General features: G+C 34.6%; 1 protein-coding gene across 6 annotated transcripts in view; it reads right to left on the minus strand.

Annotated features, from left to right (window-relative positions):
* Positions 1-10,998: 10,998 nt before the first annotated feature.
* The window catches only part of Sin3A (SIN3 transcription regulator family member A), an 84,729-nt gene continuing 68,468 nt past the window's right edge, over positions 10,999-27,259 (minus strand). For all 6 annotated transcript variants that reach the window (XM_068381926.1, XM_068381928.1, XM_068381925.1 and 3 more), the window contains 8 exons: positions 24,699-25,015; positions 22,891-23,074; positions 21,481-21,626; positions 20,964-21,170; positions 20,630-20,815; positions 17,283-17,395; positions 14,745-14,904; positions 10,999-14,085 (listed from right to left, as the gene is read on the minus strand). In XM_068381926.1, the coding sequence (XP_068238027.1) occupies positions 13,846-14,085; positions 14,745-14,904; positions 17,283-17,395; positions 20,630-20,815; positions 20,964-21,170; positions 21,481-21,626; positions 22,891-23,074; positions 24,699-25,015 (1,553 nt within the window). In that variant the 3' untranslated portion in view covers positions 10,999-13,845. The remainder of the gene's footprint in view (positions 14,086-14,744; positions 14,905-17,282; positions 17,396-20,629; positions 20,816-20,963; positions 21,171-21,480; positions 21,627-22,890; positions 23,075-24,698; positions 25,016-27,259) is intronic.

Raw genomic sequence — 27,259 nt, forward strand, 5'->3', positions numbered from 1 at the left:
ATTAAAGGATTAATGGGGTAGAATCATTAGAAGATTAATGAGGTAGAATCATTAAAGGATTAATGAGGTAGAATCGTTAAAGGATTAATGAGGTAGAATCATTAGAGGATTAATGAGGTAGAATCATTAGAGGATTAATGAGGTAGAATCATTAAAGGATTAATGAGGTAGAATCATTAAAGGATTAATGAGGTAGAATCATTAAAGGATTAATGAGGTAGAATCATTAGAAGATTAATGAGGTAGAATCATTAGAGGATTAATGAGGTAGAATCATTAAAGGATTAATGAGGTAGAATCGTTAAAGGATTAATGAGGTAGAATCATTAGAGGATTAATGAGGTAGAATCATTAGAGGATTAATGAGGTAGAATCATTAAAGGATTAATGAGGTAGAATCATTAGAGGATTAATGAGGTAGAATCATTAGAAGATTAATGAGGTAGAATCATTAGAGGATAAATGAGGTAGAATCGTTAAAGGATTAATGAGGTAGAATCATTAAAGGATTAGTGAGGTAGAATCATTAGAGGATTAATGAGGTAGAATCATTAGAAGATTAATGAGGTAGAATCATTAAAGGATTAATGAGGTAGAATCTTTAGAGGATAAATGAGGTAGAATCGTTAAAGGATTAATGAGGTAGAATCATTAGAGGATTATTGAGGTAGAATCATTAGAGGATTAATGAGGTAGAATCATTAGAAGATTAATGAGGTAGAATCATTAAAGGATTAATGAGGTAGAATCAATAAAGGATTAATGAGGTAGAATCATTAAAGGATTAATGAGGTAGAATCATTAGAGGATTAATGAGGTAGAATCATTAGAAGATTAATGAGGTAGAATCATTAGAGGATAAATGAGGTAGAATCGTTAAAGGATTAATGAGGTAGAATCATTAAAAGATTAATGAGGTAGAATCATTAGAGGATTAATGAGGTAGAATCATTAAAAGATTAATGAGGTAGAATCATTAGAGGATTAATGAGGTAGAATCATTAAAAGATTAATGAGGTAGAATCATTAGAGGATTAATGAGGTAGAATCATTAGAAGATTAATGAGGTAGAATCATTAGAGGATAAATGAGGTAGAATCGTTAAAGGATTAATGAGGTAGAATCGTTAAAGGATTAATGAGGTAGAATCATTAGAGGATTAATGAGGTAGAATCATTAAAGGATTAATGAGGTAGAATCATTAAAGGATTAATGAGGTAGAATCATTAAAGGATTAATGAGGTAGAATCATTAAAGGATTAATGAGGTAGAATCATTAGAAGATTAATGAGGTAGAATCATTAGAGGATTAATGAGGTAGAATCATTAAAGGATTAATGAGGTAGAATCATTAAAGGATTAATGAGGTAGAATCGTTAAAGGATTAATGAGGTAGAAACATTAGAGGATTAATGAGGTAGAATCATTAGAGGATTAATGAGGTAGAATCATTAAAGGATTAATGAGGTAGAATCATTAGAGGATTAATGAGGTAGAATCATTAGAGGACTAATGAGGTAGAATCATTAGAGGATTAATGAGGTAGAATCATTAGAGGACTAATGAGGTAGAATCATTAGAAGATTAATGAGGTAGAATCATTAGAGGATAAATGAGGTAGAATCGTTAAAGGATTAATGAGGTAGAATCGTTAAAGGATTATTGAGGTAGAATCGTTAAAGGATTAATGAGGTAGAATCGTTAAAGGATTAATGAGGTAGAATCGTTAAAAGATTAATGAGGTAGAATCGTTAAAGGATTAATGAGGTAGAATCATTAAAGGATTAACGTGGTAGAATCATTAAAGTATTTAGGAACTATGATCTCCAATACAGGGTCTTTAGAATTAAGTGTTTAGTGAAAGATAGAAAAAAGCAAATCCGACAATGGCTAGGTCGAGTAAAATTTGGAAATCAAGAATTTGGAAATCAAATCGCCTGAAATTACATATAAAAATCAGCCAATATATCAGTTTAGTGAGATCAGTGTTACTCTATGGACATGAGTCATTGTATGACAATAAAACAATCTCCAATAGATTTAGTAGATTTGAGAACAAAACCCTCAGAAGGATATTGGGAGTTGAATGGCAGGACAGGATTAGAAATGAAACTATAAGAGATTACTCGAGTGCCATATGTGGATGAGATCATGATGAGTGGTAGACGGATATCTTTTGAGCATGCTCTTCGCACTCCCAAAGAGAGATTAGTTTACCAGACGTTCAGCTGGGCTCCACAAGGCACTAGAAGAGTTGAAAGACCCAGGCCTACATGGCTGAGGACTATGAAGCGTGAAGAAGTAGGAGATGATGGATGGAGAAGTATTGAATTAAAAGCTGAAGTCAGAGACGACGGGTAAAATCTAATTGAGGCCTTTTGTGTCAATAGGCGTAGGAGGAGATGATGATGATGATGAAAGTAAATTAAAACATATATAGTTTTAAAATAAAACAACGCAAATGTGAACTCAATGGATGTGCATTTATGAAGTGAAGTCATGTGGAATATTGTTGAAGACTGGGAGGCATCGCGCTATATGTTATCTTGGACGAAGTCATTTTCTGGAGTTCCCACTGGGGGTCCCCCATTATTGTAGGATATATATATATATATATATATATATATATATATATATATATATATATATATATATCTATATATATATATATATCCTACGATAATGGGGGATATATATATATATATATAGATATATATATATATATATATATATATATATATATATATATATATGTATATATTTCTGAAACTATTCATTTGCGACGGGAACGAGTGCCATTTTCGAAAAGAGCGTAATTTTTTCTATAAGAAAAGTAGTTTTTTTCCTAGGGTACATTGCCCTGTAATACCCTACAATAATACCCATTTTCTTTGACTTTCACCACATCCTAGGTTAGGTTAAGATATTAATATTGCTGTAGGCAAACTCCTTCACTACATTACACTATAATAAAACCAAATCATTATATTACTATAGATCACGCATGTGAAAATATGTGTACTGTATTCGATAATATCCCATTGACGTTCGATAACAATATTGTCACATTACAAGGCTGAGAAAATACCGATAATAATTTGCACCAACAATTATCAATGAATAAAAGCAATAAATGGTCCAAACATATAGTCATAATTCATAAATAAAGATATCCAACAGTTGAACCTATTAATTCAAGTAAATATTCAGTAAAATAACAATATGTTTACAGTCTAAAATGTACACACGACTTGGCGTCCATAACCAGTTGTTGAATGGGCGTTTAGACGAAAGCTTTTGACAACGCTAATGTTAACTTTATTTATTATATTGAAGTTATTGAAGGACATTCTGAAATACAGTCTACTACAGTACTTACATTGTATGTGGCTCCATGGGCTGCCTGAGAAATGAAGTTCACTAGTGCAGTAATGTAGCAAAAACTTGTAAATAACGTATTTTCACAACGACACCAATTTTGTAACTGTTTGGCTTTGGCTTCTGGTCTACAGCAGCGTTCGATTCATAACTATTTCTTTAAACAATCACATCTTACAATAAACTAAAGAAATAGTTCAAGAATAGTATTTCAATTATCTTTTAATTAAATAAGAAATTAACTTCAATGTCACACACTATCTTGCTAACTAACATATTTAAAATTTCACTTTTTAGTGCAACTGACAAAACTCCAATCATCCTCTTCTCCCATAAAATAGATGGTAAAAGAGAGCAACCAACCTCCATATTATTATTATTATTATTATTACTTGCTCAGCTACAACCCTAGTTGGAAAAGCAGGATGCTGTAAGCCCAAGGAATCCAACAGGGAAAATAGCCCAATGAGGAAAGGAAACAATGACAAATTAATTATTTTAAGAACAGTAGCAACGTTAAAATAAATATTTCCTATATAAACTATAAAAACTTTAACAAAATAAGAGGAAGAGAAACAAGATAGAATGGTGTGCCCCAGTGTACCCTCAACCAAGAGAACTCTAATACAAGACAGTGGAAGACCATGGTACAGAGGCTATGGCACTACACGAGACAAGAGAACAATGGTTTGATTTTAGAGTTTCCTTCTTGAGAAGAGCTGCTTACCATAGCTAAAGTCTCTTCTACCCTTACCAAGAGGAAAGTAGCCACTGAATAATTGCAGTGCAATAGTTGACCCCTTGAGAGAAGAAAATATGTTTGGTAATCTGTGCTGTCAGGTGTGTGAGGAAAGAGGAGTATTTATAAATAAAAATAGGCCAGGCTATTCGGTGTAAATGCGGGCAAAGGGAAAACGAACCGTAACCAGAGAGAAGGATCCAATGTAGTACTGTCTGGCCATCCAAAGGACCCCATAACTCTCTAGCGGTAGCATCTCAACGGGTGGCTGGAAAACCCAGGCATTTTGGATATATGTTAATTTTAGTTTGTGCCTAAAATGGCCCTACTGTGGTGAACAATCTATGTTAACTTAGTGAGAGAAAAATACAAATGTATTTTGAAATAAGAGTCTCTAGTTGATGAATGATGTTCTCTGGAAGGCAATTTAAATTTATATTGAACACATTCTTTAAAAGACAACCATTATATGTTTCAACATAGTTCAGAGGTTTACATTCAGCTTTTAATTACTCAAAATTGTTGCTTTCTTACTCTCCATTGTAGAATTAAATGGCTTTTGCGCTGTCATTCCTTCCTAACGAATCCTTATCTTTCCTGCCTTTTAGTGGTTATAAAGATAACTCCCACTCTTATTATTCAAATAATTTCACAATCACAGCTTCTAAATGTGAATAAAACAAAATATTTAGTCCATATACACTGCTATGTATTAAATGAAATATTGGTGCTCCAACTAAATCTGTATGATAAGAATTATCAAACCATGCAATGACTGGTAAATAATGCTGCTCTAGGTGTGATTAGTAACCCAGACCCTATTCAAGTTACAAGTTCTTTTATACACATATAAGGCTCTCCAATTCAAATTACATTCTTTTCCGGGCTGCCCAAAGGCAAGAGCCCGGGTCTTACACAAGGTAAGGCAATCTATACAGACAGACAGACAGTAACCCAGCTGGCTACATATCACCGATGCCGTAAAGCAATTATTTTTATTTAATGCAACTATTTTTATTTGAAGCAATATAGACAAAACCATGACAGTTTATCTTCCTCTCTTATTTTGGAGAATTTAAAGTTCACATTTCTAAGAGGGAATTAAGGCCTACCCCAATTGGAAATATCCTGTACCTTGTATCATATCTTCCTAAACAAAGACCAAATTATCATTATTATTATTATTATCATTATTATTATTTTGTTAAGCTATAACCCTATTTGGCAAAGCAGGATGCTGTAAGCCAAGGGGCTCCTACAGAGAAAATAGCCCAGGAAGGAAAGGAAACAAGGAAAAATAAAATATTTTAAGAACAGTAACATTAAAATAAATATTTCTTATATACACTATAAAAACTTTAACAAAACAAAAGAAAATTAAGATAGACTAGTGTTCCGAGTGTACCCTCAAGCAAGAGAACTCTAACCCAAGACAGTAGATCATGGTCAGATTCTCTTAATTTATGATTAGTCAGAAATATTAATAAATCTTCGGGATCTCGGCAAGATCAATAACTAGCAACACTCAAATGAAGACTGATTGACGGCTGGTAAAATCCTTATATATAGCCAAAGTCCAACCCATTCTATTTGTGCTTTCTCACTTTCTCAGGCTATTCAACTTGAAAGAAATCTTGATTGATTTCTCGGTGGTTATGACTTACATGTGACCAGATTTATTTTCTGTAAAAGATTAGTTACATAATTTGACCTTGGCTTCAGAATAGTTTCACAAGTCAATTTTTTTTAATGAGGCGCATTTGCACAGACTCGCGGGGGTACCCTTTAACCTCGGAAAAGTTTCCTAATCACTGATTGATTGGACAAGATAATTCTAACCAATCAGTGATTAGGAAACTTTTCCCAGCTAAATGGGCACTTTTGCGAGTCGATGCAAATGTGTCTCATTAAATAAAAAATTGACTATAGCGAAAGCATTTGGAGACTCGTTTCATCACAATTCCGAATCCTCCATATGAGACTCGATCTTGTAGATTTGTCTCCCAAATACAGGGTATTACTGTAATTTTGTAATTGGATACTTGAAAAACAATCTTGTATCATGTTACATGATGAAGACCATCTGTCACCTTTACCATTTATTCACCTTTAATTAAAACCTGCAAATTAAATACTTTTCTGAAAAGTATTATAGAATATTTTTATCCGGAAACCAACTAACATCTGAACAGAAATTATGAATTCACTATTTCTAGATTATATCTGTCAATAATTCACATCTCCAATCTCCAAGCCTACAAACACTACAGCAAATTGTATGTCTCGGGTAATAACTTTTTTCTGAACTTATTTTATCAAGAAATGATAAAATGCTGAAACCAGGGTAAATGTAAATGTTATCTTTCCAAATGATTGCTGGTCAGGAAACAAAAGCAGATCAGAAGAAAAGACTTGCAGGAACCAATTGCACGAGTTTGGATCACCATAATTTCAGTATGGCTTGTATTAATTCTGTTTGGGGGGCGAGTAAAGATTGGAGATTTGAAGACAGAGGCATACCCTGGGTGGACTGCATTAAAAGGCCATCTTCTGCCATTCTCTAAAATCAAAGTAGGACATGTTGAACGTTTGAACTAAAAATTTATACATTGCAGGGTTATCTTTTCAACGTTCCAAAACGTATTTCAACCAAACGATTTTATCATAGATTTCAAAATCTTTCCCATGGAACAGCAGTCAACACTACATACCAAATACATTAATTAATACAGGTAAATCTTAACAATCTATGTTTGCCAACGGTTATACTCGTATAAGCAGATGAGCAACTTGGTAGATTAATGAGAGCTTTGGGTGTGGGGGAAATAACCCCCTAATCTTGTAGTCACTGGCAGCAGGGTGACGGATTGGTTTAGGGCGATGGACAAACTGTCTCTTTGGCTTTTACTCCTGGTGCCTGGCAGTTGATCTTACTAGAATTATTATGGACCGGTAGGGATCACTTGCCTTACTTTGATAGGCACTGCACATCACAAGGAACTGGCTATCCTTTGATGTATCTAGCCAATGAATCCTCTATGGATTTAGTCAGTTATGTATAGAGAAGATGAAAGAATAATCCCCGGTCTCGGGCATAGCGGGGTGCTAAGAATCTTCCATTTTGAATGGAGAAGTATTGAATTAAAAGCCCATGATAGAGACTGGCGAAACCTAACAGAGGCTCTTTGCGTCAATAGGCATAGATGACGATGAATGTAAAAAGCTTGTCTAAAAAACCATCCCAGAATTTTAATTACACATTACTGGGTCTGGTGCATAACTAGAGAGGCCTATCACACCTACTGCATAAGGAAACTTATCTCAACTTAGGAGTAAATTTACTCATCTCACTCATAATGGTAAAGAGTTCCTAGTCACATATTCACTACAACTGATCAGATACATAACTTGACCTTGGCTTCAGAAAAGTTTTACTAGTGAAAGCATTTGGAGACTGTCGTTTCATCATACACACCTCAAAGGTTCTATAGACATAAGGGCTTAATCAAATGTTTTAGCTCAAAAAAATGTAACTACTGTGTCTAATTATTAAAGGCTTGCAAAGTTATCTCCTTTATACTGTCCTGGCTTATATTTCTAAACATAAAGCACTACCAGAAGCAAAGTTACTCTGCCTCAACTGTCTGTTTACATTGGATGGATTAACGAATCTGGAAATGTAGTACAAACTTGGAGATTCTCCTTACCTCTGAATCTATTTTATTCTTATTTCTGTTCAAAGTTAATTTTCACCATGAACAGCCGGTACCCTATCCTCTATGGGTGGAAGGGTTACTACAGTATATATCGCATATATTTTTCTGCGTAGGTTTCAAAAATAAACTCTGAATGTAATGTAATCACTATACAGGAAGGCAGTACAGTACACTATCTGTTCTAATAGGTTCTTTATCAAAACCTACATTTCAAGATACCTTGCTTTCCCATTGACTTGATCAATCAATTGTCTTAAAGCCCTTCCACATTAAGGGAAAATGCAGAGCGGGCACTCTGATTTGCCCATAATTCTTTCGCTTTGAAACTGTTACGAGATCAAACAGTCCAAGGCAGACAGGCTTACGTATGACATGGGCAAGACAGGCCAGATTGCAGTCAGAATTACATTTGACAAAGTCAGGCGGCTATCAAGTGCCTCAACACCCGGCATGGGCACTTTGATGATTTGCCCGTTGTTTCCTTGCCTATGACGTCATCTACACTCGCGATCATCACCCATCCAATAAAATTGGAAAGTGTCTGCCCGCTGTGTATTGCCTCTCGTGTGGAAGGGCCTTTAGCAGCCAAAATTCTGATTTCTATCAATTTAGACAAATCTTTCTTTTGAGCAAAACTCTCTAATCCAGCCACAAGAAAATAATTCTCCATCATAACACTCATAAAACTGGTAATATATTCAAAGCTGAAAACTGAGAATATAGAACAATTGCCTTTCCAAAATTAAGTCAAAAGGAATAAAGATAGATGCTGTTTAAACTTCATCGTCTTTCCTTTATAATTCCAATTTCTCTTCCTTTTTATAGATCATTCAAACCTTGTTCGCTTTCACATTATTATATGTCAAGGGGTTGTGGATAATGTGGGGGTAACCATGTAATTTCAATTTTAATATTTCATCCAAGTCGTACAGCACAGGTAAGACCTACGTCCATAGTTTTACAGTAAAATTAACAGATCAAAGGTACTGAGAAGTATAATGCAACACCTCTGCAAGACGAGGATGTTGACAATGCAAGACAAACAGAACCTATGAAATGAACGTAAACGAGCACAACAGATGGTATGAAAAGGTGGTTGAATAGTAACCCTGACGTTGGGTTAAACCACAATTGTCACTTGTTATGAAAAGGCTAACTAAGGGCGATAATATTCACAATATGTAAGGAATGGATCTATGGAATTTGGACCAAGGACCAGAGAAAGCGGCCATCCAGCACGGACACTATGCAAAGAACCAAGATGCAGCAGACCTTCACCCCATCATTATAAAAAATGTTACAACTGAAGATCTGTAGCAATTAGTATAAACAGTAATTCTTATGGAATTATTTCACACATTTATCTTCAACTATTCTTGGTAAGAAAATACTGTACATCAATCTGTGTGAATATATATGGGATCTAACATTCATTCCAACTAAACGTTTTACACCAAAACAAAATATGTCATTTACATATTACAATTACATAAAGTGTACCAGTGCATGAAGGCTGTACTATATGTTGCATACTAATGGGCCATTTTGCAGGCAATGTGTTGGGTGTCCATTTGAATAAAGAGCATATTCCTTTGGTTCAAAAATAGAGAAGAATTAAAAACTTTGCATTACCCTAACTAAAGTTATGAAAATAACTACTTTGGAAGGATGGAACAAAGATCAGTTTTCCCTGACAAAAAGTAGTATTTGCTTCAGCAAGAACATTGCTGAATTAACACTAATTTCAAAAACATAGAAATTACATTTGGATGATTGTCATAATTTCAAGTAACTGCAGAAGAAAAATCCTGCGAATTAGACCTTTGAAGAATCCCTACAAGTGAAATTTTGCTATATCCACATATCCAGTTTTCAAATTATACCTAATTAAGTAGTTTAACTTTTAACATAAGTCCAGTTCTACATAAACTATTAGCCAATGGATAAGGTTTAATTTTTAAAAATGTAGTCTTATAGAAAATACATTTTACAGCATATGCATGCATTATACACCACTTGCATGTGTACGAATAGGTAAACCATCATGTTAGTCTAAAGTGTCCAGATTGTAACAGAAAGCAAATGAAGACAACAGAGATATTGACGGGCAACCAAAGTTAAAAGTTACCCCCTTAAATATTACAACTTTTAACAAACACATTGGTGGTTGGATACCAACATAGTTTAAAACATATAAATATAGTAAGTATCCAAGTCAACCAGGATTTCCGTATATAAATAGTTCAAAAGCTTGCTGGCATAAAGGTAAATCTTCACATTAGACGAAGACCTTAAAATAAAAGCATTTCAAATAATCCTCTCACCTACCTCGTTATGTTTATTGCTTAACAAAAGGATAAATGATAATGCTGTAACTTTCAATAGAATGTAAAAAGATTTATTTTCAATATGTCTATTACAAATACTTTTTCAGTGATTGACATGAGGATAGAAAAAGAAATTTCTTTCTAAATACACGGAAGTCACCAACTTAGGTGTGCTGTACCATACTACAATACTTGTACTACAAAAAATAATCTGACTGTGGTAATATTAAAGAGGCATTCTGGACAAGTATCTTTTGAGGAATTGTGGCACATGATAGCTTCACAAGCACATTTCACATTACACATTACACACCATTAAACCTCTTTCTCGAGTTCGCTTGCCTTTGCTGAGCTTCCACTTACGAACATTAGAAGGCCAAAGTGCAACTTGCAGTGATTTTACATGTACTTTTATCATGTCAATTTACGGAGAAATGCGAAATGAATTTGAAATAAAGTAAATACTTTAATTGTGTGGCACCATCTAACCAAGTGTAGGTACTAACAAAGAATAGTTATCTTGAATAGCATTATACCCTGTTGTGACCTATCTTGTTTCTTAACTGTGATGGAGAGAGAGAGAGAGAGAGAGAGAGAGAGAGAGAGAGAGAGAGAGAGAGAGAGAGAGAGAGAGTATTGATTTAAAGTTTTCAGGCATCCTGAGAGAGAGAGAGAGAGAGAGAGAGAGAGAGAGAGAGAGAGAGAGAGAGAGAGAGAGATTGATTTAAAGTTTTCAGGCATCTTGAGAGAGAGAGAGAGAGAGAGAGAGAGAGAGAGAGAGAGAGAGAGAGAGAGAGAGAGAGAGAGAGAGATTGATTTAGTTTTCAGACATCCTGAGAGAGAGAGAGAGAGAGAGAGAGAGAGAGAGAGAGAGAGAGAGAGAGAGAGAGAGAGATTGATTTAAAGTTTTCATGCATCCTCTGAGAGAGAGAGAGAGAGAGAGAGAGAGAGAGAGAGAGAGAGAGAGAGAGAGATTATAAATGTGATTAGAGTAGCTATGAATCAAATCATCTCTCAACGCCGTCCATAGGCAATAAGAGTGACAAACTTCATGTACCCTGAAAAATAATTTAACGGGATCAAAAGTAAGAAATCTTATCTTCACACAATTCGAATGCAAGGTTTGTAATATCATTTGACGTAAAAGCTACCAATTATCATCACTGCAATGCGGTTATAAACACACGACTTCGGGCAAATTCATTTCGGTATCCTTCCTTCATAATGCAAATCACATTTCATTAGCTACTAAAAAATGCTTTGGTTGAAAGATGATACAATAGTCACCATTTAAAAGTTCTTGTTACATAGACTCTATATACCTGTATATAAATAAAAAAATTCCAACTTAAACAGACCTTATTGTGTACTATTTTAGTTCCATAGTTTTTTAATCTAATACTTCCTCTCAATGAATAAATAAAAGTGTATTTATGAAAACTAGGATTTTTTTAGAGAAAGCAGATTTTGTACATAAGCAATTCCTACTAAATACATAATGTAGAGAATTCATAGTTTAGAGAATGCATAGTTTCAGTTAAAATTACAAATAAAAGTAAAAAAAATGTTAAAAAGGATTTTTTTTTATCTCTAACAATTTCATAATTTTATTTGAAATTTTAACTGAAACTATGAATTCTCTACACAGAACATTAAAAGGAATTTTACAAATGCAACAAATTGCGAATTTGAGTTCTCTCTCGAATAAAAAATGCAGCTTTAAAACCATGCCTGGTCTATTTTGACTTCACGAAGTGCTATTGCTGATGCCGTTTGACTGAATGAAAAGATTTTAAATAGTAGTCTCAACTTGTGGCCTAATAAACAATGAAATCATTTCAAATCCTGCCAAGAAATCGCACAACGGGGCTAACACGGCATAAACAAACGTTTGAGATCACTGGAAGAGGGATGACTAAAATGAAAACGATTCCCACCTGGGTGCCAAAGAGAGAGCTTTCGATGATGCAATCGTATTTCGAGCAAACCTAACGATACAATCGAGTTACTATTGCTGTAATAAGAACAATCTTCTGGTGTTACAAATTGGCCTACTATTAATGAATCAACTCATACAATATGAGAAAATAGTTGTGAAATTGACAGATGAAACAAAATATTTAAAAAAGAAAATCACAACACTTAAATAAGTTTGAAATCTATGAAGTGCATATATATGTATCTTGATGGTATGATAACGCAGGCTTCCATGTCTCCATCTCAGCTGCCTACAACTGTATAATTTCACAACCTCAAAGATAGCCCGACTCAGGCCCATCCATTGACAGCGAGCGTTAATGCCATGGAGGCCAAATGTTTTGCTGGTGTGTAATGCCCCACACTTCAAAGTTATTATTGATTTTTTTCCTGGCAGTTATGCGCACACCCATGCCAAAGTGACTTCTTAAAGCTACATAGTGTCATCTAGGCCGCGGCAGTATATTTTTTTTCTTTTTTGAGACGTCCAGAATCTGGGAGGAGAGATGAGGGTTCTGGATAGCATAAAATAAAGATTTATGGCCAAAAAATTCAAACTTCTTTAGATTTGTGATTTTTCTATTTTTCCTTTCTATTTACATTACATACTGGGGAGAATAGAAACTTCAACAAATTGTGTTGCATGTGTTTTGTGTGCATTTATATTTGTGTGCACATTTGAATACGAGTTGAAGGCTTTGGAACACTTAAATAACTATTATTTTTACACATGTATACAGTAAATATCTCTTTACACCTTGAATACCTTCCGATATATCAAGTGTCTTAACTTATAATTCATATCCCTGATTACATATACACTATTATTTACACATTCCATAATAAATAAGGATAGTCGGGATATTCGCCCTTTGTCTAGAAAAAGATTTGGCTTGAAAACACTTGTTCCCCCCCTCCCACCCTCCCGCCACAGCCCTCATCCTCATCTCCCCTCAATCCCGTCTTACAAAGGAATTATTTTTATTAACAAAATGTAAATCAGATCATCTGTACATCCTATAAATATAATTATCATTCAATTGTACAACTGGCTCAACTGAAGAGTCCATGATCTAGGTCCCAGCAACAAAACAATGGATCAGCCTTGTTGCAAAATCTTGTAGCAACTTTGTGCTGTGGACAACATGCAGCTTCACAGATGGTGGCGAGTGGTGGTTTATGTCTTACGGTGGGGCAACGCTGGTCACCGGTATACGCGTTAATGCTGCAGTCTGCATTTAATACTACATTGTACTTACTTGAGGCACATCAATGATTCATTTGGATCAGTTTGGTTGCTGCTGCTCACTATCACTTGTTTAATCTAATTCAAAAAGTTCACAAGACAAAACTGTTCAAAAATGACTTTGTCAAATGAGAAAATCTTTTCCGCTCCACCAGAGAAACGGATTGTGTATCATCCGTGTTGTCCCCTTCCACACTCCATCCGAGTTTTGAAGTTCTAGCCGTTAATTGCTGTCATGCTTAAGACCACACCACCAGCCCTGCTACAAACTTGTACTTAGAGGTGACATCCACTCCACTTTCACTAAGTTTTCATTTAAGTCACAGCTCTCACAGCTGGAGGAGACACTTAAAGGATCATCCCAATGTCCCCTCCTAAAACACTTGCACTTTTTTTTTCTCTGCCTCATCCCTGTGCGAGTCACACTCTTCATAGGGCCAAGGAGAGATTCAACACCACACGTTAGGAGCCGCCCCCACTTTCATCGAGTTCACACTTGTACTTATTATAGGGTGCAAAGGGCGGGCGGGAGGGGTTGTCCACTCGCACGATTCTCGTTTTATTGGGCCGCAACCCTTCCGTATGACCCAAAAACCAGTCTGTCGCAAAGTTCTGACCTGCCTCTGAAACGTGTTTTGAGCACCAATCACTGTGCCACGATGTAAGACCCATGTGCATGCGTTTACTTACATGCTCGTGACTCTGTCAAAGAAAATAAAAATTGAGTATTAAGGAAAATGGAGTTTTCCATTTAGTTGTCAGTTTTGTTAGCTGACAAAAGATTATGGAACAAAGCCACCAAAATAGTCTTTTTACGTAGGTATTTCCAAAAAATTTTAAATGGAAATTCTTTTTTCATTACTGTATGCTAATCAAATACTGCCTGAGGACTTAAAATGTTATTTCACTGTACTTTCTAATAATCTAATAAATAAACTTTAAAAATATATCGCAGGGGAAAATGGAAATCGTGGCTAGGGGAAAAACAATTATCTGTGCATGAATAATCTCATGAAGAATAAATCTATTAACTTTCTAGAAAGCCAAATGCTAAGAGGGTGAACTTTCTAGAAAGCCAACTGCTAAGAGGGTTAACTTTCTAAGAAGTCAACTGCTAAGAGGGTGAACTTTCTAGAAAGCCAACTGCTAAGAGGGTGAACTTTCTAGAAAGCCAACAGCTAAGAGGGTGAACTTTCTAGAAAGCCAACAGCTAAGAGGGTGAACTTTCTAGAAAGCCACCTGCTAAGAGGGTGCCGATTATAGAAATATAATTTTTATAGAATTAAGACAAAAATGGTCAAGTAATTAACCTATAGGAAAAAATTCTCATCAAAAAGTATTTCAGTAACTCATTTACTTACTTGCTTTGCTCTCTTAAGAGCTTGCTTCTTGTACATATAAGAATCGCTATTAACAACGAACACCATCTTAAACGAAGACAAGTTGAATTTGCACTGTGTATTATCAAGAATCTCCATTTCTGGACACACCGGGGGTTTGATATCTTCTGTACAACTGCGCCTGTGGGAGGGACAGAAATATTTCAATAAATGAAAGGTTGCTTTTGATTCATAATACACTCGAGCACACTATTCTATCTTATTCTCTTCCTCTTGTTTTGTTAAGTTTTTATAGGAAATATTCATTTTAATGTTGTTACTTTTCTTAAAATATTTTATTTTCATTTGTTTCCTTCTTCACTGGTCTATTTTCCCGGTTGAAACCCCTGGGCTTATAACATCCTGCTTCTCTAACTAGGGTTGTAGTTTAGCAAGTAATAATAATAATAATAATAATAATAATAATAATAATAATAATAATAATAATAATTATAATAATAATAGCCCAGGCTAACTGTTAAAACCATATTCACCTAATTTCATGCATCCAAAAATTATAAGTGAAAGACCTATTGCCAGACAATTCAAATATTCATAAAACTAAAATGAATAAAATGGTGGTAAAATAATTTTGAAAACGTAAGAACACAATCCCGGGTCAATACCCCGTTCCCACATACTATGTACCATTAACCAGTTAAACCTTAGTCCCTTTTATTATATGATAAATCAAATGAGTTGTTTTGAAAATATACAATATCTCTTGCTACAAATCAAGTGATTGCAAATAATTATCATTATCAATGACGATCAGAGGAGAAATCTTGAAGTTAGATGCAGTAAATTGTTTTCCAAAATGGGGCCACATTCATTATAAATCCAAGAGAGATAACTTCTTGGGAGCCATCCTATGGTATTTCTTCCACGATTTCCTCAATGCAGGGGCAGCGTTTGATCAATCTTAATATTCAAAAGTAAAAAATCTGCTAAAGAAGGTGATGAATGCAAGAGTTGATGGGAGAAATACAAGAGGAAGGCCAAGGTTTGGGTGGATGGATGGAATGAAGGAAGCTCTGGGTGATAGGAGGATAGATGTGAGCGAGGCAAGAGAGCGTGCTAGAAATAGGAATGAATGGCGAGCGATTGTGACGCAGTTCCAGTAGGCCCTGCTGCTTCCTCCGATGCCTTAGATGACCGCGGAGGTAGCAGCAGTAGGGGATTCAGCATTATGAAGCTTCATCTGTGGTGGATAAGGTGGGAGGGTGGGCTGTGGAACCCTAGCAGTACCAGCTGAACTCGGTTGAGTCCCTTGTTAGGCTAGGAGGAACGTAGTGAGTAGAGGTCCCCTTTTTTGTTTTGTTTCATTTGTTGATGTCAGCTACCCCCCAAAATTGGGGGAAGTGCCTTGGTATATGTATATGTATGTAAAAAAAAAAATGACTAGTCCATTTTATAATACTGTAAACTAGAGGGGCACTCAGTAGAGCGCAGACCTCTGCCGCAACAGCTTATTTCTTCACCTTGATCTTGACCTTTGACTGTAACATGTATAAAATGGTGTGGGTTTTCATACACTCAAATATGAACCAAGTCTGAAGTTTCAGTGACAACGATGTCCAAACTAATGGTTGGCAACGTGAATTGGACATTTCCTTGACCGTGACCTTGACCTTCAAAAATGTAATAATTTACAGCTTTCTATATAACAGTTAATCCCTGTAAGTTCCATTACTCTATGATTAAAATTGTGGCCAGGAAGCTGTTCATAAACAAACAAACAAACAAATGCGCACAAACAAAATCCCCTTCCAACTTTGTTGCCAGGGGTAATTATTAGTCACCTAAAATAAATTATCGTAGTCTCTATTTTGTACTAAAAATCAAAACATATTTACAGTAAAATGAAACGTACAGATGTATTTACAGTTCAAGATCAAATTCCAACACTCACAATGGGCGAGGACTTCAGTTACAAAGGGTAGGATTTAAAGGCCATAGCGAGTAACTAAAGGGTATTGAGCCTGGCTCCAGATACAGAAGCCTACCTCAATCATTGGCATATTTGCTAAATCATAAAAAAAACCAATTTCTGTAGGACATCACTGACATACCAAGGAGGAAATATATCACATCAGAGCAACCATTTGTATACTAAAAACATTATCATTTAATGTTAATACTTATTAGGAAATTGATTATACTATCAAACTATTAAAGGCTTAAAGGCCGCTCATGAATGGCAGAGGCAATGCACAGTGACATTGCCCTATCGAACAGAAAAATGCCCTGAGACTGATCATATATAGATATGACCAGTGCCCAAGCACCCTCTCCCCCAAAAGCTAGGACCAAGGAGGGCCAGTCAATGGCTGCTGATGATGCAGCAGGTAGACCTATAGGCTCCCCCAAACCGCCCTCCTTACCTCACAAGGATGGTGAGGTTGCAACGACCAAAGAAACTAACAAGTTTGAGCGAGAGACTAACCTCAGTCTGGCACGTTACCACATCAGCCACCACAACCTTATATATAATTATTCCTTTTTAAGTGTAAAACTCACTTGTCCATCTCCTGATTAGTTTGCCGTGCCGTTGTTAACTTTCTCCAAGAGCGAAGGTTGCGAGGTAGAAAAACTGGTTTTCGTGACAGCTGAGCTTGCATGGAAGGAGACATCTAAAATAAAAAAAAGATAAGTACTTGTTATTAATATTTTTAATTCCTAACTAAATATACAACACTAACAAACTTAAGTAAAGACACGACTTATTGCACATTAAGGAACAATTGTTTTACCTTATCAATTACAACTATTCCCAATTCTCAACAAAATTAAGTATAATAATTGGCACGAAAGACCCTCTCTATAGTCTGACCTAGCATTATCCACTGTATAACAATAACTTAACCAGTGGAAAGAGCGTATTATTGTCTTTCCGTTGTAGATCCTAATTTCCTACTAAACATGAAACTGGTAATTTTAATTTCTACTTTATATTTAGTCATGGTTTTATCAAATTTATAGACATATTTATATTAATTATATAAAAACCTAGCTCTGAAAATAAGGATAAAAAGCTATCAACTACGAATACAGTCATGTATTACTTTAACAAAAAAAAAAAAAAAAAGTCCACTGCTTCAACTTACATTTTTATTTTACAAACCTAACTTTCTCTATTTCTATTATAAGTTAAGTTACAATCAAATTTCAGAAACCAGAATGCTAAACCTTTAAGGGACTAAAAATTGAAAACAGTTTAGTATAAATCAAAGAAAGGAAAAAATTAAGAGAAACAAAATGAAGATGACAATGTTGAATAAGTAACAGATAAATGACCGATTCACTCTACAAGATCAGTGCACAATTTTGTCACATCCAGAATTAAAACTTCTAGAATACCACGTTGTATTAGGCCTGACAAGAAGTAGGCCAGTTAGAATCAACTGTATATCTATTACAGTGAAACCTCTACATACAAATTTAATTAGTTTCAGGACCTGCTTCTTATGTTAAAATAGTCGTATGTTGGATAAAATATTCCTATAAGAATACACTGTAATTCGTTTAACTCGTTTCACAACCCAAAACCTACGATAACCCCTTAATAAATACTACACAAAAATATTAATAGCAATAAAACAAAAGCATTATATAATAGAGATGTAAAAAAGAATACTGTACTATGAGGGGATGGTATAGTATGGGATCGATCAGAATTTATAGGATGGTGAAAATTATGAAAAATCTTATACAGCATAGACAATGAATCACTTGAGTGATACAGTAGCACTCACACTTTAGACCTTTAAGAATAAGAAATCTAAACGATCAATCTTTTTTTTTTTTTTAATTTAAGAGCCATACAGAACAATATTTAAAACACTTAAGGACAGATAGTTCTCCAAGAATCTTGAAATACTTCAATTAATTAAATTTAAGTTCAATTGAAAAAGGAATGGATCAGGTATGTGAATATTACCAAAACAGTTTTGAATGTCAAGGTATGATCGAATGGCGCCTGACAAATTAAAACTTGTGTCCAAAACTGAGCTGGCCGAAGTAAACACACATTACATTTCAGCATATTTGGCAAAGTATCCACAGTAAATAAAATTTCAGTTTCTCTCCAATAGTTAATATAAAATGCTAAAGCTTACATACTGTATTAATGTTGCCATTTCAGTTTCAAAATTTTATTTTAGTTTTTTGCAACATGTGCAAAATATTGCAGACATCAAAGATCTAATTTCAAGTATTCTTGATATATTTTAAAACTGTAATAGTACCCAGTCACTTGAAAATATTCAGGTATTAGCATTTAATAGTACTGTATCAATATGGTCTTAAGGAAAAAAAAAAGAAAAAAACTATGCTAAAAGAGAATGGATTTTCACTGATTCCAAGAAATATCACATGCTATGAAGGTGCATTTGTACAGTATTCTTATTTTTCATTACTATTTGTCAAGCTACAACCCTAATTGGAAAAGCAGGACACTACAAGCCCAAGGTCCCCAACAGGGAAATCAGTTCAGTGAGGAAACGAAATAAGGAAATAGTAACTACAAAAGAAGTTTAAGAACAATAACATCAATATAAATCTTTCATATATATACTCTAAAAACTTAAATAACATTGTCATTAAGTTAGGTTAAATACACATGGAATAACTTAGAACATCCTACATCACATTGGATTCCTCTTCAATTTGTATTTGAAGCTTCAGCAAAATGCTTTATAAATATCAGAAGGCAGTTATTAAATAACTTCAACTTATGAAGGACAAAATTCTAAGATTTGAATTAATGTCTAATCATTAAGAACAAATCATGATCAAAATTATGAAACACCTAATCACAGTAAATGGCCAAGTTTCTTGACGTTTCATTGGATGATTCTCTTCATGTTTCATTGACTAATTTCTTAATGTTTATGTAAAACACAGAAACAACTACCCCATTTCCTACCATTCCTGATGACCAGCAAAGGAATTAAGAAATTAATCAAGATTAGTGTTAGAGGTCTTCTGAACATGAGATACACCAACTTCTAATGCAAGAACGCATTACCTTCGAGGCTTTTCATAGGGTTGGCGATTCCACAAAAAAAGTTTGTACCTCACGTGTTTGTTAGAAATTACGTTATTGTACTTTGAATACAAAATTATCAAGTATTACAATTCATTGTTATCACGTACTGTCTGTAACAAGAACATCAAATCACATCACTCCGTGGATTTAGTTTAAAAAAAAAAGAAAAGCTAAACGTGGAAGAAGGCAAAGTAGAAGAACTTAACTAAATAAGAAGACACTAAAGGGAAAAGATAAGAACAGTAATGGGGTTTAGGTACTGCAAGAGCCCTTGACCCTTTTACCCCCAGGCTCTTTGGAAATTTCCAACCCTTAACCCCCAAGGGGTTATTTTTTCCCCAGCACATTTTGCAGTATATATTTCTTAAATTGCTCTAACAGCCTTAGTTTTTGTCATAGAGAGGTCAGGTTGGTCTCATTCTCTTGGAAAAAGCCTGAATTTTCTCAAAAAAATTATTAAAAATATGAAAAAAAAAATTTTTTTATAGCATTTTTTTGCAAAGACGTATCGGTACGTCCATGGGGGTAAAGGGATGAGTTTTGTGAAACGTACCAGTACGTCCTTTGGGGGTAAAAGGGTTAATACTATCTAGTGTGTGTTTAGCAAGGCAAAATTTCACAATGTCAGAGTTTACTGTCAGTTTAAACCTCCAGTAAAGTTTTAAGTTGTGTGCAAATTTAAGATAAAAGCAGGATATGTCAAAGGAACATGAAAATAAGAGTAAATTAGAGGTACAAACAAAAAAGAAAACTTGAATAGCTCAACAATGTACTGAAAACAAAAGATGCAGTATAGTGTTCTAGCAATATGACTCACCTGGGGAGCAACAGAAGAGACATACTTCTCAACATATTCACTCCATCTTTCTACTTCTGCAACAGCAGGTGGAATGGCTGGGTGATTTGAAGCTGTTGTACTATGGCCCATACCAGCGCCTGGATTTTCTTCTTCTTCAATTTCTGTGTCTATTAACTCGATGGTCATTCTACAATTTTTCTTGTACTGTAAACAAAAAAATTTCCACATGAGAAACAATTTTGATAAGGGACACAAAATCATATTTAAGAAAGCATCCTTATATAAAAAAGAAAAGATATTGTCTTAAAATTCCAAGTAGACTATAAACAAAAAAGGAATGAAAATAACTAACCGTATATATTTTAAAGCAATTTTCATCCTGTAACTGTCGTTCCAGCTTTTTCTGATAAGACTGCTCTAAATTGAGTCTTCTGTGTGCTGATGCAACAGGGCCGCCAGCAGCCCCTCTTTTCGCTTCCATTATGTAAGAAGTGGTACACTGCAATGGTGGATCATCACAGACTAAGTGTTGAAGTTGTCTAACTGCACCCGTAACAACCTGACGGAGAAGTTTTACACGTTTATTTAATTCTGTTATAATAATATTTACGACTGCACGGTACACTTAAAAATCCTTAGTGTAAATGAAATTTTTTTGAAGACTAAGATAAAAAAAAGTTTTGCAGATAACAATAAGACGAGAGAACTGAAAAGGATATGGCAAAATTACTCATTACTATTACTTGATGTTATAAAATTGATTCTGTAACAGTAGCCATATCGATAAGAATTTGAGATATTCCTGTGAAGCACAATTAATTATGTAAGTTTCATGTAATTTTGAACTGTGAGCAAATATGACTACTAACCTTATCAAGTGTAAAACCAGTAAAGGCATGTATCCCAAACATTTCTCGTAGCGTGTCTTCATAAGCTGTTGGCTCAAGATTGCCGTCCAAGACATTTTTTATCATGTCTAGCAACGCGGGATAATAATCCTCAACAGCCAATTCATCTGTAAAGAGTGAAGAAATACATCATAATAATTGAACTTCACTTCTTAATTTACTTTTATATAATAGATATATAATTGGATTAGCAAATAAAACTGGAGATCGTTAGCTCAATTGGAAAAAAGTAGAGATTACTTGATACATTAAAAGCAAATGTTTTGTTAATACACGTTCACACATCTCACTTCATACTGTATACAGTACTATTTAGTTTATTCTATTTTGATATTCTTATATTTTCTATTCTCTAATTCTCTATTTCTTTTTCCTTAGTTATATTTCCACGATGACACCCCCTCGGCTCACAGATGGAGTCCTTGATACACTTTTAACTATGTAACAGAGCAATGCATTTGTTTATGCTAAAGGTATGTCTAAATGTATTTTAATCATGACAGGTAAGTAATGTAAATTTCACTGTATTCTATGTATTAAAGGACTGGATCAAGAGGGGACCATCAAACTGCAGGCTTATATAATAAAGATAAAAATAAGTTCAACCACCATTAGTTTAAACCAATCAACCCAGCTTACATGATTGTTGTAAAAAAAAAAAAAAATAAGTAAAATAGTGTTTTAATATTTAACAAATGAATCTTCCCTAATCCTTCACGTACATACAGTCTACACTTTTTCATCCTTTTTTTTATTTAATTAAATACAAAAAGCAATTTAGGCAGAAAGAATTGAGATCCAAATGCATGAAGAGCTCTTGGTAGTATCATTATTATTATAAGCTAAAGTGCAACCAGAACTTTACTAAAACGTAAAAAAACTGAAATTGTTAATGCTAAAGCTGTAAATGTTTGTCCATAGACAAGTAATCCATCAAGTAACTAGTTGAACAGGTCTTCTCTTCTATGTTTGGGACTTTCAATACAGATTTATTAAAGCTTCATTAATGGATTAGTTGAAAGGTCCAACTTGGTGTAAATCCTCTTGTGTTTAGCATTATGTTTAGCACATTCACATAAGTTCCACTTCATAATGTTTAGTTTATTTTATCTTCCTTTTTCATCAGATGATTTATTCTCTAATTCCATATTACTTATCCTAACAGTTATATTTTCATTATGCACTATGTGGTCAAAGTGAATGATAATTTTCAACCCAGGAAGTCAGACCAGTTGCAGCAAACCTAACAAATTTTTAGAGCAAAATCAAACTAAGGCAAACAACATCTTTCTATCCTAACCACTTATGCCAACCGATTGCTTTCAAAATATTCTAATTACTAATTAGATACAATTTCAAGTCACAACTTACTTTTAGGCTTAAGTCTCAATGCAACAGCCGTGGCTTCTTTCCGATCCTTTTTATCTTTTGCCTCTTCAGCTGCTATTCTGACTGCATGCTCATACATCGTTGTTAAACGACAACATAAGATCTGATGTAGTCGAAGGAACAGGTACCAGTTGTTGTTGCACATAAATAATCTATACTCATCATCCTGCAACAGAAAATGCAGAAACATAGAATAATTATGCTCTTAAATAGAAATACAGTACTGTAGGCCGTAACTTCAGGTACTTCAAACTAAATACAATACAGTAAATAATTATATGGCATTATAATAGATTGTTGGGAGTTATATAAAGTAACATAGAACATGACTGATGATTGTCGCTTTTAAAGCTGGCTAAGGGTCGTTTCGAAAATTAAATCTGACCAAAATATGTACATGTAGTCAACTGTAAGGGGGAGAGAGGAAAAAAAAAAAAGGTATTGCATTTTCTGAAAATCATAAGCCTCATCGTATTACTATAGTAAATGGTTGTACCGTTGTACAATGAGTTTGAGATGTCCAACTAAGCAGCAAAATCATGAAACCTCAAAGAATGTGGCTGTCTAGACTTGGCATAAGTGACACACTAATCATTTAAAAGCCAGTTAAAGTAAATAATATGAATTTTGTTTACAGTATTATGCAAATTATCTTTAAACTCTCCACTACTGTTAGAAAATGAAACTACCACTTCCAACACGGTTAAAATTTATATCAAATGAAGTCACGGACATCCAATTACATGAACAAATTCAAATTATTATTATCATTATTATTATTTGCTAAGCTACAACCCTAGTTGGAAAAGCAAGATGCTATAAGCCCAGGGGCCCTAACAGGAAAATAGCCCAGTGAGGAAAGGAAAAAAGGAATAGTAAAATATTTTAAAAATAGGAACAAAATTAAAAATAAATATTCCCTATATAAACTATAGAAACTTTGAAACAAGAGGAAGAGAAATTAGATAGAATAGAGTGCCCGAGTGTACCCTCAATCAAAAAAACTCTAACCCAAGATGGTGGAAGACCACTGGAAAAAGATCTGAAGGATGTAGAAATTTCAAAATACTTGTCTATTCATACACAACTTTGGAGTACAAATAATCATTAATTATGAACATTAATTAATCAAAGATGGTATTAAAGAAAAGTTTTAAATTACAGAAGGTCCCCGACTCTCAAACATTCAGATACAAACCCAAATCCAATTGAAAATAACAAAAACAAAGAAATAGTGTAATAAAACATTATATAATTTACAACAGTAAATAAAATGACATTTGTAATAACCTGATATCTGTTTCATACGCAACCCAACTATTTTTTTTTTTACTTTAGTAGGTGAAAATCATAGCCATAAGATTCAGGTTGGGCCTAAACTAGGGCAAAATTTAACAAAATTCAACTTACAATTAGCTTCTTAGAACCTATTAACCCTTTTACCCCCAGGCTATTTGGAAATTTCCAACCCTTAACCCCCAGGGGGTATTTTTTTCCCAGCACATTTTGCAGTATATTTTTTTCAAATTGCTCTAACAGCCTTAATTTTTGTCATAGAGAGGTCAGGTTGGTCTCATTCTCTTGGAAAATGCCAGAATTTTTTTCAAAAAATTATCAAAAATATGAAAAATAAAATTTTTATAGCATTTTTTTTGCAAGGACGTACCGGTACGTCCATGGGGGTAAAGGGATGGCTTTTTTGAAACGTACCAGTATGTCCTTTGGGGGTAAAAGGGTTAAGTTTCCAAGTTAGGGACCTTCGGTACGATAACATTTCACAACATCCTTACCGACTCTAGATTTCCATTGCCAATAATGCCAGGTTCGAGTTTGATATCCTTTTCGTCTTCTGTTTTTATGCTTATTTTCTCTTCCTCCGTGGCATCGCCATTAAGCGTTCTTCCCTTGTTGCCTACGTTGTTGTTGTTGAAATTCTCGGGAAGTTCCTTTTTAATATCAATTTCTTTCTCTACATCATTCCCTCTTCTAGTTTTTCTCTTATTATTAGTAGTTGGACACGGATTAACAGGAGCTTGCTTACATTCACGACCTTTTACATCACGACGATTCGTTTCAAATTTTTCTTCACTTCTATTGTCCTCCTCATCTGTAATACATTGAATAATTAAACACAATCATCTAAACAGTTCTTAAATATGGGAAACAAAAGTAATTAGCATCAATCAATATAATTCTATTAATCTTAACCCCTGGCTTATAGTGCCCCTTTTGTTTTTCAAACAATCCTCACCCTCAACCCTTCCTTGAGGAAGGAAGAGGTGTAACACGACACAACCACACTGAGACCGGGCAGGTCTCTTATGAAGCCTACTCGCTCTTATTAAATAACCTCCTGCAAACTTGGGCACAATCTTATTTCTCATCCACTTGTTTTGTTAAAGTGTTCATAGTTTATATAGGAGATATTTATTTTAATGTTGCTCTTAAAAATTTATTTTTTCCTTGTTTCCTTTCCTCACTGGGCTATTTTCCCTGTTGGAGCCCCTGGGCTTATAGCATTGTGCTTTTCCAACTAGGGTTGCAGCTTAGCAATTAATAATAAATGTAGGTGAGAAGGGAGGGAAACGTGATTGGATTCTATTTAAGAAAATATTTACGTTCAGAAATATAATTATGCCACAAAAAAAAAAAAACCATTACCTTACAATAAAGAATCTTGAAATGCATGGGGAATAAGGAAGTTGTCAGTCCCAACAATTAATCTGATGGAAGTACTTGATAAATATTATAAATGAGGATTCAACAACAATAAATACTGCCGTTTCCAGTCCACTGCAGGGCAAAGGCCTCGGACATGTCAATTCCTATCTGGGGTTTGGCCAGTTTTCATGAACACACTGGCCATAGCAGATTGGAGATGTGATTGTCACAAGAGACTAAAGTCTCTACATTAATAAAAAGGTAAGAGGTTGTACAACAGAGTAAGGGTGTCTTGAGAGCACAACATTAAAATATCCAGAAAGTTTTTGCTTGCTTCACTGTCAAAAAAAAAAAAACTTGTCCCACAGTATCACACAGCCTGAAGAACACAAGTCAAACCTCCTTTGAACTTCCTTACACAAAAACTAGATGAAGTTCGATTTGGCATCTCCGTCAGCCTGGTATGAAGATTTAAAACTGGTATTTTTAGTTGCCGATTTCTCAAGCGTTCAGCGGATAAAGAATTGAAGACCTTAAAACTTCAAAGATACAGATGGTGAGCACTAACTAGGCAGAGGGGAGTTTCATTGTCTCAGGCCAGAAGAATTAAGAAAAGCTTAAAATACTTTCTATGAAAAAGGCCTCCCTTGGCAATTCTAGGATAGAAACCCTCTTCAGGTAAGTTCTAGGATAAAAAAATCTTTGGAGTAAGGCTAAGATAAAAGCCCTCTTTAGATTAACAGTACATACAAAAGTTATAGGAGCTCACCTGTGGAAGACCTAAGCTGAATTACCCCCCTTTTTTTTTTTACATAAAAAGAAATGAAATATGACTGCCAGAGCTGGTATTATGCTCAAAACCTGATAATCCTCCCCTGAGAGGAGAGTATGTACTTACGATATGCGAGATGGAAACTAGATGACTATCTGATGAGCTGATTTTAACAGTGAACTGTTATCATGAAGCACAAACCTTAAGACTGGCTCAAGGGGGTAACCAATACGACCAAGCAATAGGCTCGACTTGGTATGAGAAACCAAACTTCAAATAAAATACTGAATCTTGAGAAAACATCTGACACCTGCTTGTTGGAAGGGCTAAGGTGACCAGTGTAGGTGTCTGAAGTACACAAAATCTTAAAGCCTCCCAAAACTGAACTCTGCCTGTTGATCTGAATCTCAACATTTCCCTTAATTCCACAATTTTACACACCAGTATTCAGGATTTGTGAAATATATTACAAGCATATGTAGTTATCAGCAAAATCTGTCTTGAATCACTGAGTATTTCATATTATGTCCTTTTCCTAGAAGAGCTGCTTACCATAGCTAAGGTCTCTTCTACCCTTACCAAGAGGAAATTAGCCAGTGAACAATTAAATTGAAGAATTGTTTGATAATCTCAGTAAATGTTGTAAGGTGTATGAGGACAGAAGAGAATGTGGTAAGAATAGGCCAGACTATTCGGTGTATATGTAGGCAAACACAAAATGAACCGTAACCAGTACTACCTGGCCAGTCAAGGACCCAATAACTCAAGTGATGGAATCTCAATGGGTGACTGGTGCCCTGGCCAACCTCCTACCTCAGAGTTTTTCTAAGAACATTTCATCTCAAACAAAATGGGCACTATATGTAATGGGTTTGTTTTCTAACAAATAACTATTGCATATTATCCAATCTACAGTAT

The sequence above is a fragment of the Palaemon carinicauda genome, chromosome 10, assembly GCF_036898095.1.
Source record: "Palaemon carinicauda isolate YSFRI2023 chromosome 10, ASM3689809v2, whole genome shotgun sequence".
In the NCBI taxonomy this organism is placed as follows: Eukaryota; Metazoa; Arthropoda; class Malacostraca; order Decapoda; family Palaemonidae; genus Palaemon; species Palaemon carinicauda.